Here is a 14,203-nt window from a genome sequence, read left to right on the forward strand (position 1 = left end):
AATTGTATTTCTTTTCTCCTAATGTATTATTAAATGGAAAAGTTATCATTTTTAACTTGTTGCTGAATCTACACTAATTGAGACAAAAGAGCAGGTTTTCCCTTCCATTTTCTCTTCCCAAGAGAAAGAGTGCTGCCAAGCTTGCAAAGTACTCATTTTAAATTACACATTTTGCCTTTGCTATTAAAGAAGATTAGAGTTCTTGGAAACGCACAGTTGTGAGAGGCTGTTCCTCAGCTACTGAAGAAGCTGCAAGGATTTAACAAAAACTTGATATATTTTTTTCTGTCAAGTTTTGTATTTAGAAAAATAAAGAAGTGGGCTCAAAAATTTTCTCTTTTTTTTCTAATTTGTTTTGAAAGAGGTTGAGCTTAGCAAAAAAAATGTTTTAAAACAACAAGACTCTTTCAAATGTTCTTTAAAATAAATTGCTTTAATTCTCAAATGAAACTGACAACCGAAGTCCAAGACCTTTATGGAATGTAGCTTATTAAAATCTCTCATAGAAATGGTATTAAGGGGGTCTCATTTGAAGTGATGAGTTTCTCAGGGAACTCAGTGACTACACTTGACAAAGTGTCTATAACCAGAGTTTGTTTGGATTCTTGGACTAATTTTTCATAGTGTAGACATCTTCAAAGGAACAGGGAAAAATTCTTTTGTCTTGAGTTTATTCATCTGATTCTTTTCAATAGTAAATTTCATCAAAGATGATTTTATAATGGAATCCAGCTTTGCTGCTTTTTCCATCTTTACACCTTTGAATAAAACTAGTTGTAAAAGTTGGATCTACTAACTGAAATAGATGAGGGGCCATAACTGAAGAGGAGTTTAAGATATGTATTTTAGTGATAGCTTGCTCTTACAGTATTGGTTTTGACATCAGCCTACGCCCTTATACTTCAGTTTGGTTAGTGAGTCACCTTTAAAGGTAGAATGTGTTTTGATTTAACTTTTTTTTTTTAGCGTGTATGTCTATACATTTATTTAGAACTTTTCTAACCTATCTTTGATTTCAAAGTGGTACTTTTGTGCATAAAATATCCTAAAACAAGCACAACAAATGCAACTTGATATGGATCACAAAAACTAAAGTAACAAGGAAGTACATAATTGACAAGTATAATGTGTTACAATCAGGAAAAGTATGTCAACTTTGTAAATACTTTCATGTATTCAGAGGCTGTGTATTTTCCTGATGAGCTTGAAATATAAAAAGTACAGCAAGTGATCTTCTATTTACTGGAAGAAAATAATCTAAATCCAAAAGAAATTTGAATTAAATATTCTTGCTTTTTAAAATTAACTATTGAGCAGGTGATTTGACTAATGATAGTTAATTTGTTAGCTTGGTTCTGAAAAAAGGTAACCTCTTGCTCCTGGATGTCATTTCTGAGATTATAAACCTTAGCTGCATTGTCCTTGTGAATTTGGTATGTTGCATTGGTTTACTTTGAAGAAAATGTCCAGGTTGTGAGTTTGGAGTAAGTGAGGTATTAGCACATTCTCTGAAAATTTATTTTGGAGGGAATTGTACCTGATTAATTAAATACTGGCTATGACTCTCCTTTTGCAGTTCGAGTATAATAGCTCTGGTTTGGCTTTTTTTTTTTTTTTTGAATAGGAAGGAATTGCTTAAGAAAAATAAATTATTCACTATTTCCTAACAAAGATGATTATCTTTAAGGAATGGATAAGCACCCACTCTACTCTGTAGAGCTTGAAACTAAAAGAATTCTTTCATCAGGAATGACTGATTTACCACCAAACTATTGCTCCTAGTTGCTCTCAGCATTTCTTTCTAATCTCCCTGCATTTTGGTCACTGGTTTTATTGCATAGCTGCCTTTTAAAAATTATTAGCAAGCGAAGAAGAAAGACCTTAAATGCTTGCTTGAAAACAAAGTAATTGCTGTGTTTCAAATAAGTATGGAATTTCCTAGTACGTACAGTGTAAATGAGTGCTGTGAGTTTTAAAACTAAGCTTCAGCGTGGACTGATTTCTGTTGAAGTGTAAAATTGTGGAGGAATTGCTGTAGTGAGGTAACACTTAAGTGCAAAATTTAAATAGAATTAATCTTGGTATTTTACTAAACAAAGAACTTGAATGTTTAGTGTACAATCTGCTTTTGTTTTTTTCTAGTGCAACATCCAAATCCTCAATTTTCAGAATTTAATTTTTTAACTGGTAATTATTTGAATGTCTAATTATAAATGCTTGTTACCTCTGGTACTTGCTCTTAAGGTATAACAGAAATTTCTGTTTTGCATTGCAGAACTATCAGAATAGCAGGTAAAGTACAGATGGCAGGCAGGAAAATAACTCGCAGCATCTGCGGTGTGTGCCAATAACTTGTTAAAACTGCTTCTTTCTCTCAAGTTTCCATTTGCCCGAAGTTGCTTTAATAATGGTTATTAAAGAAGTGAGGGGGAAGCAAAAAAATGGTGATGCAAGGTATGTTGCAGCTGTTGAAATCGCTCCTCTCTCTTCTTTTCTCCTCCTTTCTTCCAGACACTCAGGCGAGTCTTCGTTGTTCTAACGCTTTGCCTGTTTTTTGTGCCACATGTCCCTCTATGGGATATGTTTTTCTTATGTGGTTGGTGTGTATTTGTAAATCCTTTCTATCAAGGACATTTTCTGTCAAGTCTTGTCTTGTTTTGGCTTTCCAGTTGGGAACACTTTGTTCAGGACTTCTTAAATATATATTGGCTTGTGTGAGGTAGACTTTTTTTTTAAGCTAGATGTTTTTAAATAAATATATTTAAGAACAGATTGTTGAGCTGCTTTCAATTCAGTATGAAAATCAAGAAATGATTAACTTCTTAATTAAAGAATGTATGTAGCGAAAGGGCATATAGGATAGTGGAGCACAGTATCTTTATAATCACAGAATCATGGAATGGTTTGGGTTGGAAGGGACCTTGAAGACCTCCCAGTTCCAGCTCACTGCCATGGGCAGGGACACCTCCCACCAGACCAGGGTGCTCCAAGCCCCATCCAGCCTGGCCTTGAGCACCTCCAGGGAGGGGGCATCCACAGCTTCTCTGAGCAGCCTGTGCCAGGGCCTCACCACCCTATAAGGGAAGAATTTCTTCCTAATATCTAAACTAAATCTACCCTCTTTTAGCTTAAAACCATTACCCCTTGTCCTGTTACTACATGCCCTTGTAAAAAGCCACTCCCCAGTTTTCCTGTAAGCCTGGAAGTTAGGTGCTGGAAGGCCACTATAAGGTCACCCCTGAGCCTTCTCTTCTCCAGGATGAGCAACCCCAACTCCCTCAGCCTGTCTTTGTAGCAGGGGTGCTCCAGCCCTCTGGTCATCCTCATGGACCTACTCCAACAGGTCCACATCCTTCTAATGTTGGGGGGGTCTCAGAGCAGAATGCAGTACTCCAGGTGGAGCCTCACAATAAGAGGTAGAGAAATGCCTCCTGCATATGTAATCTTTATGTAAAGGATGAAATTATTTTGCTGATGGTGAGCTCTAAACTTTATCCATTCAAGATGATCACAATCTGACTGATACTGACTGCAGAGGTGAGGGGCTTAGCTCTTAACAGTTATATTAAGAACTCGCAGGAGAAAAGCAAGATGTCTAAGAAGTAGTGCTGTGTAGACAAATGTATAACCTTTCGTATGCATTGAAGACATCCTGATCAGTTAATGTTTTCACTCTGATAGTTAATTTGCAGTTGAAACACTCAGTAGAGCTGGACATGGCTTCTACAAACAGTGCTGAAATTTTAATTTCAAATTGCAATTGGAACCAAATAACAGCTAGAAGGAATGGAGGTGGGTCTCTTAATATTGACAAGGTAGTGTGTTTCGCAAGCTGAATATGCAACCTGATTAATAAAGGTTTTTTTTCTTTTTTTTTTTCTGCTTGTTAGTTTCCAGGTAAAGATACAAGGTTGCCCTGCTGGTTTTGATGCATATTGATTTAGTGAATTAACAGGAACCGGATTAATTTACAAACAGATGGAGAGGGAACTGACTGGGGGCATGGGGGGACAACAGTAACAGCATTGTCTACGCAATCTTCACTTGCAAGTAGAGGTGTAAACTGTAACCTGTGTATTTTCTGTTTGGTATTCTTGAAGAATGACTTTATCGGTCGTAAATATAGTGGCATGTAGGCACTCAACCTGTAATCATATTAACTTAAATAGCTATAATATTAAATAGCTTAAATTTGCAAAAAGCATAATGAACTCTTCAGAGAACTGTAGATAAATTGGCAAGAAAAGGTGGAAAGTAACTACTAATTCAAAAAAGTAAGATTGCTTAACACTGTATTCTTAATAGCAACAAAACAGATGCTGAAGAGAGTGTAGTAGAAACTACAAAAAGGGTAAAAAAGATAGGAGTAATCCAAAGAAGTTGAGCATTTCAGGTTAATTTTTGTAAATCTAAGCTTCCTATGTGTGTTCAATCCTTTGACTTGGCTTCTCTAAGAATGCCTTGTTTAGCCCCTTAAACCAGTTGTGTAATCCAAAACGGTCTGCTGAAAGTGTTGGAATGCATTATGAAATCAAAATTGATTTGATTGCAGAAAATCTTTGGATTTCAAGAATCGTGTCAAATTAGAGATTGTATTAAATGGGGACTTTCAGATAGTTAACAAGGTTGGAGAAATATAATGATCTGTATATGTTTAGTAACAAAAAGAAAACTAAGACTGTAGGAAATAACACTAAAAGAATAGCATTGAAGATCTTAGCTCTAGGTGGAAGTTTCCTGGTTATGCTGCCAACTGAAAGGTCTGTCCAGGCTTCCCTCAGGCTTGCTTTAAATACTGTTACTTAAACTACATGAATTTAAAAAAAATAGAAAGGGGAGAAAGTGACCTTTTGTGTCAAGTTATGCTTTCAACAAAATGCTTGTGACTTAAACAAATGGTTTCAATTACTCTTAAGAGTTTCAGCTTAGTACTGGAGGTAGCACTGGGGGTGTTGTCCTAGGTCTGAGTTTGCCTGCACCCCAGGAATCTGACTTGTCTAAATATGCTCTTTCCCATTATTTCTTAACCACTTACAGCCAATCTTGTAGCCAGGAAGTATCTGATGGCAGTAATATTTGGTGCTTTCAAAAAAAAGAACTGGGTCCCGTCTCCCCATTTGTGTAACCAGTTGGTTCCTCTCATGTTCTTTGTTCTTTTTTTAACGTGTAGCAGAGCTCTGCGCTGAACTTTCAGTTCTCTGTTCTGTGGAACACAGCATCTATGTCCTGCCTCACACTTTTTTTATTTTTCCTCAGAAAGATTTTCAACTCAAGCTCACAAAAAAAGAGAGTAGAGCAGAGAAAGCAGCTCTTGTCTAAATGTGGCCAAACCTAGACCGCCGCTTTGTGCATCTCTAACCATTGCTGTTGCAGTTGGTGTCTTACCTCCTGCACTCAGTAGATCAAAGCTAGCGTTATCGTTGGAGGTGAGCGAGTTTCGAGATAGAGCAGAGAAAAGGGGGGGAGACGCAGAAAAGGGAATTGGCGAAGGGAAACAGAGAGAAGACTGGGTGCATGTGGGTGGAATGTTACTGGGACTTCTGCCTCCTTTTCAAGCTTAAATTCTGTTCCTTTCCTGATGGATGACAGATGTATGGGAACAATAGCAGTTCTGTGGGGGTGCTGCCAGTCCAGGTTTAATTAGAGAAATGCTGAGCTAGCCAGTGCTTTCCAATTCTGCAGGTCCAGTTATAAAAAGTACAGAACAACTTATCTGCATACTGCTACACCATAAAAAATTTGCAGTATGCCATGAGTAGAAAAAGACTCCAGTTGTAACTATGATAATGCAGAAAGCAAACAGGACAGATTTAACGGCATTGCTATTTTAGCAACCATTAGGTTTGACAGGAAGATTGTTGAATTTTGTGACTTCTTTTTGAGGAGCAAGCCAGAATGGGTTGGTGGGAGAACAGAGGCAATATCTTGGAATCTGGTATGAATCCCTCCCCACCACTGTTGCTCCAGTTATAAAACCAAGTTTAGTCATGAACATGCAAGTAAGATGGGCTGGGCAGGGCTCCAGGGAGAGTGTGGTATTGATAAGAGCACCGGTGCTTTAGACCTGCATCTTATTTGTAGATATGGCTGATTTCTGTTCTCAGGCGTGGTTTAGCGTAGTGAGGAGGACAAGCTCTTCTGTCTTACCTAAATAAAAGGTGTTACAGGCTCCTAATTATTCTATTTTCTGCACCTGCCCCAGTTTAGGTTACTGTTGTTGAACATATATATGCAGTTATAGTCATCCAGTATTTCACATGAGGTCTTATGCCTTGTACAATTCTAATTCTACTTCCCTGTTTCTCCTGAAAAAAAAGCCTTTTTTAGTGCCTCTCAGAATTGCATGAGCTACTTCTGCAACTATGTGCAGCTACTGTTTTGGTTCTCCTTCTGTTAGCCAGAATAGCTAGACCTCTCTTCTTCCTTCGCCTCTGCTTTATAGCTGTAGAGTTTGGTATTGATCACTTCTACCTTTGCATATTTTCCTAGCATGATAATGTGGCCTTCCTCAGAGTGGACAGTATTTGCTGACTTTGCTGTCCATTCTTGATTGCACTTTGTATTTTTCCTCAGATTGCTAATTGGCACATTAGGCAAACTTGCTTCCTAATAAACTCAGTGATGATTTCTTTTCATCCCGGTAACTAACTTGTCTTTTGAGATCCTCCTTGTATAGAATTCTTTGATTAGTTCTTACTCTGTCTCTATGATTAAACTTCCTAAAAGGCACTCACATCTGCTCAGGTCTGCTACCTTATCCCGCTCTTAAAAACTATTTAGCAGGGAAAAATGGGATTAGCGTGATGTGAGCTGTTTGTAATACAACTCTGCTGTAATTTTGTTCTGTTCTGTATGCCTCAGTGTCCTTAATTATTGTCCTGAACTAGTTTTCTTGAAAGTCTATTCCAAGATGTCATTTAAGTCAAATTAATGTCTGTAGTTGAGCGAATATAGATCTTTACTTTTATTCTGTCATAGACTGCCATCACTTTACAAAGTCATAAAAAGGATTGATGGTAGATGTACATATTTAACATTAACCCTACTCTGAGTGGGGGTTTTGACTTTGAGGTCCATTTCAACCTAAATTATTTCATAATTCTGTGAACTACTTCCTTAGTGATCTAGAATGAGGGATGCTTGGATTTCCAGTTTTTCTTTAGTAACGTTAGATAGCTCAAGAGTGTAAGTTCTTCTTATCTGTATGGTTAAATAGAAATTTGCTAGGGATGTTGTTAGAACTCCTGTGTATCCTTGCTGCGCTGTCAAAAACTTCTTTAATTCTTAGGACATCCACTATATCATAGCCACCAATTTTAGTACCACTCAGCCATGTAGCATTTTTATTTTTTCATTTTTCTCTCTAACTCTAAGGACTTTTTTGCATTTATCTTCAACCTGTTGATTTATATTTCATGGAATTATTGAAAATAGCATGCAGTGACTTCTATTCCCCACGTGCTCTCTCTTATATTCAAGCAGTGCCTGGTGTATGGCACTCAAACCTCAGGTACTGTGATGTTAATAAATTTGTCTCCTTGATCTCTCTGCAGAAGGGCAAAGTCAGGACAGAAGGTGTGTTAAACTCAGAATTGAGTTGAAAACAGTGTAACCAGGTGGAAAAATATGCGGCCTTAAAATATTTATTCAAATGTTTATTTCTTGCTGTAGTACATGCGATGTTTGACTAACAATCCGAGATAAAGTTTTGTTAGTTTGACTGACGCAAAGCATTCTTATCACATCTGACTTAGTCTCCTCTTAGGTTTTGAATCATTCGGAAATAGTCGCGGTCTCTGGTTTTGCTTGTATAAGCCTGAACTTTACTCTTTGTGGAAAGCATCAAGTCTGAAAAATGTTAAGCTAGGGAGCGCGAAGCTGGCTGTCACCCAGCTCCGCATCGGAGGTGCACGGGAGCCTGGCAGGATAACTTGAGGGGTTTGGAAGAGTGGTAAACGGGGGCTGCGTGAGCAGGGTGAGCACAGGGCTGCCCGAGTGACTTTGGACGGACAGACGGGTGGCTGGTGAGGGCTGTGAGGCTGCAGAAGGACGAGGGGCTGAAGGCTGCCATGCAGGAAGCAGAGCGGCTCGGCTGTGCCAGGCATTTGTGTTGCCAGGCCGTGCGCCGTGGGGCCGCTCACCGGACACCCCAGGAAACGGAAGCGCGGCTTGCTGAGGAACGTGGTCCCTTCCTAGGATGAAACCTGGCCGTCAGCCAGTTATTACCTGTTGCAAGACTGACTGTTTTTGGTTTCGGTCACATTGACTGACAAGGAATGTCAGGAATTCTGCTGAGCATGTTTGAAATGGAAGAGCAAACAATAGGTCTTTCATTCAAGTATAAAAGTTATAAAAACCCGTGCATGAATTTAGCTTGTTCTGGTGGTGCTGGCTTTGAGCTTGTGGTTTGTCTGTACCATTTTGGCCTTCGTTTCTTCCACTCAGTGTTAAGAAGCTTACTGAAAATGGAATGTGGGCTCTGTCTTTTTTAATCTGGATTTGACATTTTTTGAAATGCTCGTAAGAGTGCAATTAATCTGTACCAGTAAAAACAATTGCTTGCAATTGCAAATACAGGCTCAACGGTTTTTCCTCTGTAAGGCAAGGTCATTTTTCATCCACTTTTTCTTAGTGGGTTCCCTTGAACTGTGTTTTGCACTCCATACACTTGTAAAACACGTGCATTGCTGACTCTTCTTATTTGCAATTCAACTTCTGATCTTTGGCCCAGATCATTTTAGCAGAGAATTAAAATTGAGCTACTACTGTTGATGGTGACAGAGGCACTGAATATGAAATTAAAATTGTAGTGTGTTAATAACGATTCCTTTGCACCTGTTGGCTTTCTCTTTGTCAGCTCTAGCACAGTAAACCCATTCTTTTCTTTTAAGGCTCTTTTAAGAAGCTTTATTACAACTTTGCCAATACTCTTGTGTTAAGAACAGGTCAGATGGTGAGTACACAAGCTGTATGAGGGAGCACCAAAAAGAAAGATAATTTGCCAATTCACCTTTAACAGGCATGAAGTTACAGTGGATATAACACAATATGGATTTGATCCAGGTCCAGGGACTTGCTGCTGGTTGTTTATTCCCAAGGCAAGCTAACCTCCCTGGTATCATTTCCCAACCTCTAGTGATTTGTGGCCTGGGGATTTCTTGAACCTAAACTCCTGTTTTTTTTAATGTAATTGCTCTTGATGGCGTTGTCTTTTGTGAATTTGTGTAGGTGCCTTTTAAATCTAAATAAAATAATAGTATTCACACACTATGCCAAAAATTCCAAAGTACACCTACAGTGTTGTGTGAACAACTGCCGCGTGTGTTTGATTCTTATCGGCTAATTTTGTTTGATGTTGTCCATGTCTTGTGTTGAGAAGCTGTGAACAATTGTTACCTGTAGCTTGCTTCATTCCCTGCCTGTTATCAGAGACTCTTTTCTCAGCTGTTTCTTTCCCCTGCTCACAAGCACTGGTCTATCAACCGTCCCTTATAACTGAGGGCACGCTGCTCAGAGCACCTCCAGTTGCATCTCTTTGTGTCTCTCGGTTTTATGACATGCTTTTTGAGATGATGAACCAGGATTGAGTGTAGTATTAGGGATGTATTTTTAATGGTGATATACTGTTTCCTATTTTGTTGAGAAGAATTCTTAACATCCATCTTTGTTTTGCCACTACTGCTGTTTTTACTACTTCAGAATCTTGTTCCAAAGTGAATACCATTTTCATGGCCTGTCATCTGTGGGATGGTAGCATTCTGTGCTTTCTTAAACTTAAGTACTTTGCTTTACATCTATATACACTGGGTTTCATGCACTAGCTTAACGCGTACTCACACAATTGCAGAAAGTGCTCATGACACCGTAAGTATTTCTCCCTTTCATTGCTCATAGTAGGTTAGAATTATCAGTAACCTTTTTCATTTTTATATAAAATTTCAGTAATTTCACAACATTTATATTAAACAGTTATTTGCAAACTGCAAGTTGTATGTGAAATTAATAACAAGACTAGATATGTTGGTTTGATTCCAGTTCAGCTAATTTACAAACTCCATCTTTTGCAGTTTTGTTGCTAGAGAAGATGGAACATGATGACATTTGCAATAAAACTTTGAAGATTACAGACTTCGGTCTGGCTAGAGAATGGCACAGAACAACCAAAATGAGTGCAGCAGGGACTTATGCGTGGATGGCTCCTGAAGTTATCAAGTCCTCCCTGTTCTCTAAAGGAAGTGATATTTGGAGGTAAGAAGTTTGTCTGTTGAAGACCGTGTTCAGTACAAGTATGTTGATGGTTTGGGGTGAATTTTTATTTACTTTTTTTTCGTTGGTTGTTCTAAGTTACGTTCTCATTATATGGCTAGTATGGCTGTTCTAAGAAAAATATTAATATCTCAGCCTGTAGTTCACTTCATTTACCTGTATTTATTTGTGACTTACAAATTTGGAGGAAGGAGAGGGAAAATAAGCAGAAAAACATCTTTTGAAAAGAAAGCAAGGTCTCATTAAGAGAAGCCTTTTAAAATGCCTGTTGGTTAAGATACCCAAGTAATTTATCTGGAGTATTAATATAAAATACTCTTGATATACTACTGTATGATCAGTTTCATAATGGTATGTTTGCTCTATATCAGATGTCTGAAAAGTCTCATTGTGCATAAAGAAATGGGACCAGCCAGTTATTACCTTGCCATGTCTGATAAACAAAACTAACTGACAAACTAGAACTCTGCCAGATGTTAACTGAAATTAATGCTGCTTTCTAGGAATCTAGAATGTGGTTATGCATAAAAGTAAACAGATCTGAGTTTTTGTGTTCATAGGGATTTTACTTCCAGTAACTGGAGTGAGGAGAGAGTGTTTTCACAAAACTGTTTTAACCTACTGTCTAATTTGGAAAGTGAGGAACTGCCTATGTTAAGTTTTGGAATTTCTCATTACAGACATTATGGTAGATCATTTATAAATAATGTCTCTCAATACCGATGCTATTTTTGAGTGGCGTATAGGAAACATATCACAGAAAGGTGATTTAGACTTCAGTTTCAATTTAGTTTTGTGAATGGGGAAGAGTTGTGATTGCACAACAGGCTTTAAAAGCTGCAATGCCTCACCCTGAAAAGTCTACATTTCTTTTTAAAATGGTTTCTCTGTGAAGGATCTATTTAGGGAAGGAGGGGAGGACTTTAATCTGTTTTCTTACACCTTTTATGCATGCTCAGTGTTGTACAGCTCTTAAATAGAGTCCTATTTTGTGTAGATGCCTGATATTCTACAATATGAAGTAATACTTCTGGTATTCTCAGGATTATTCTGTATCTGCACTACTGTTTTGTGACAACCATTTGTTTTGAACTGATTTTCAGCATGTTGTTTACATCAGTCTGAGTTGATGACCAGTTGAGAAACATCATTGGCTTCATTCTTTTTTTTCCATTCTTTCTTCCTTTTTTCTCTCTTTTTTTTTTCTTTTGTGGGGTGGAGGTTGGGTGTAGGCGTTTCCCTAATCAGCTGTATTCCATGCTTAATTACAGGTCCTGTCCAGTCTTGTTGCTGTGATTTTAGGTATCTGAGGGGGTATGCTTTGGTGCAATTATTTTATATTCTGCTGCAACATTAGTTTACATTTTTGGAACCTACAGTATTTCTCTTCTTCGCCTTCTCTCCTGCACGCCTCTCTTGTAAAAATGTAAGTATTTAGTTCAATGATGGGCTTCTAACAGGAGAGGTTTTTAAGTATAAAGGCTGTGTTGTACAGTATAGTTTAGTCCTCCTTGGCTTCTAAAGATTTTCTGCTTACTGCACCTTGATCTATTCTGTTGCTTACCTTTACTCTTTCTTCAAAAGAAAACCAAATAATGAATATTGTAAATCTTGTAATGCTTTGGTTATGGGAGCGGTTTTTTTTTTTATTATTTTAAAACACATTAGGGTTATAAACTTAAATCTGCATTTCTCTACGGCAGTAACACAACATATTTTAGGGAAGTTCTAAAAAGTTGCACATACTGAGTCTCCAGAAAATGTCTCTATGCCTCTTACTAAAAAAAAAAAAAAAAAAAAAAAAAAAAGGCAGGGGAGAAGAAGTCACGAGCAGTTGAGACTGCTCACCATGATTGCACTTGCATGTAGGCTCTCAGAATCAGCCAATGCTGGGAATTATTATGTCAGTGTTTTCATGCATAGTCTTCCAGGCAGCATTTTCTCAGGTGTCATCCTAAGTAGCAGAATGGATGCTTTCCAGGCCCTGCATGTGTATCCTTTTGCTTCCCAAACCAGAATTATAACTACTGTTTTTATTATTTTTGGTGTATAGTTCCAAATTCCCAAAGAATTCCACTCCTTCACTCCCACCCCTCCATCATTTATCATGTTTTTCAGACTTGGTATGTCAATCTTGTTTTTGTGTATGGAGCCTGAAAGTGCAAATGCGTTCACAGATTTCCAAGTGATGATGGTGTTCTTCAGCAGTGGTTTTCACAATAACTCATGCCTCCATTGTACAAGCTCTTGACAATGTGAGGAGTACTTGCTGAATAGCAGAATTAGTAGCTGCTTTTGCCTTGCACATTCATATAATTTTGAAGGGATTTGGGTAGTAATGCTTAGGGACCTCTGCTTTAGAAGATGGGTTGTAGAGTAAAATAAACTTTGAGAATTTTACCTACGTTTTGATCAGCTTTTAAAATACGTAAAAACAGCAAGGTATTGCTGTAATGAGATATAGTAAGGCTTAAATTACATTTGATAGCAGGAGAATAAATTTTAATAATGCAAATGTTTAAGGGATATCTTATTGAAAGTGTATTAGGTTATGTGGTCTTACTGTATAATTCAAGCATATCGTGCCTGCTTTTTTTTTCTCCTGAAGATGTAAAAGGAGATGTTTTTTGCTCTTAAAAAAAAAAAAAAAAGTATTTCTTAGAAGCTTTGACTGTGTACATAGGATGACTATATGTGGGCAGGTGAGATTTAATGCATGAAGTAGCAACATCCGTAGTTGAAAGAGTTAATAAGTAGTTGTTGTCCTACATAATGATAGGCTAGTACCTCCCAAAAACTCCACCACAGTAGGAATAGAACATCTATAGGGTTCCTCCCCACCCTATACTGGCTCTTGGTACTTGCGGTTAAGACTTTGCATTCATTAAAAGAGGTACTTTACGCTGTTCCGGTGTTGGTCTGTTAAAATTTTACAAGCTCCTCTTTGGCACTGTTGAAAGTTACCTAGCATTAAAGGCCCAAATTGTAAAATTGTAAATATAACTAAAGGTAATGTTGCGACACAGGTTTTTATGAAATATTATTTCTTTTTAGTTAGTTTTATTATTGTTCTGCTTAACTTCATAATTCGTGCTAAAATACATATAGAACAGTCTGAACAAGGGAACTCTTTGAATTAAGAACAGTCTGTGCTTGCTGGGAGAGGTGTAAGATCATTTTTAATGCTTTGTCTAAAAACAGATGAGATGTAGTTAAGTAGAATTCCTTCATCATATGTAAAATTTGTATGTACTGCAGAAATTCAGTATTGTCAAAAGTACCACTGTTTTAAAACAAAATAGGACTTTTTGGTTTTATCATCCTTTGAGCATACAAGGAAGTGCAAAGATTAGACTGAAAAAAATTGGGGTGAAGTTATTAGGAAGCCCAAGACTTCTCTATTTCTTTTCAATTTTTAGGAATAGACCATATTCCTTAGTTTTTGATTAATTGTTACAAAACTAATGAATGAATTCCCAGTTACAAGATTTTATGATAGGCAAAACTTCTTAGATAAACAATGCATTGGTATTTAATTCAAATTGCTTCCTATGTAGTTACCATACACGTAAAAAATCATAAGTTCTGTTTGTGCTTGTATTTAGATTACTGTGCTTTTTTTTATTTATTCAAGTGATGTAAGGTCTTGTACAATGCTAAATGGCTTTCTCATTAAGAAGACAGTGAAAGAAAAACTTGACTAGTGTGTGTGCTTCTCCCTGTCACATCTACAATAGTTGGGGTTGTATTTCTAGTACTAAGGTTTACTTGGGTGCAAAGAAGGGGTGTTGGGTATTAAGGGGTGCATAACCCTTACCTCACCAGTGCTATGTGCATTTCTCCTCCTGTAGGAGAGTTGGATCCCATCCTGCAGAACTTACAGACGGTTTCTTCACACACCTGTAGAGAAGATATATATTGCAAGAGCAATACTTTG

General features: G+C 37.5%; 1 protein-coding gene across 3 annotated transcripts in view; it reads left to right on the plus strand.

Annotated features, from left to right (window-relative positions):
* Positions 1 to 14,203, plus strand: part of MAP3K21 (mitogen-activated protein kinase kinase kinase 21) — a 41,986-nt gene that overhangs the window by 8,512 nt on the left and 19,271 nt on the right. For all 3 annotated transcript variants that reach the window (XM_040554136.1, XM_040554135.1, XM_040554137.1), the window contains exon 2: positions 10,068 to 10,248. In XM_040554136.1, coding sequence (XP_040410070.1) covers positions 10,068 to 10,248 — 181 coding nt within the window. The remainder of the gene's footprint in view (positions 1 to 10,067; positions 10,249 to 14,203) is intronic.

Source organism: Cygnus olor, chromosome 3, assembly GCF_009769625.2.
Source record: "Cygnus olor isolate bCygOlo1 chromosome 3, bCygOlo1.pri.v2, whole genome shotgun sequence".
In the NCBI taxonomy this organism is placed as follows: Eukaryota; Metazoa; Chordata; class Aves; order Anseriformes; family Anatidae; genus Cygnus; species Cygnus olor.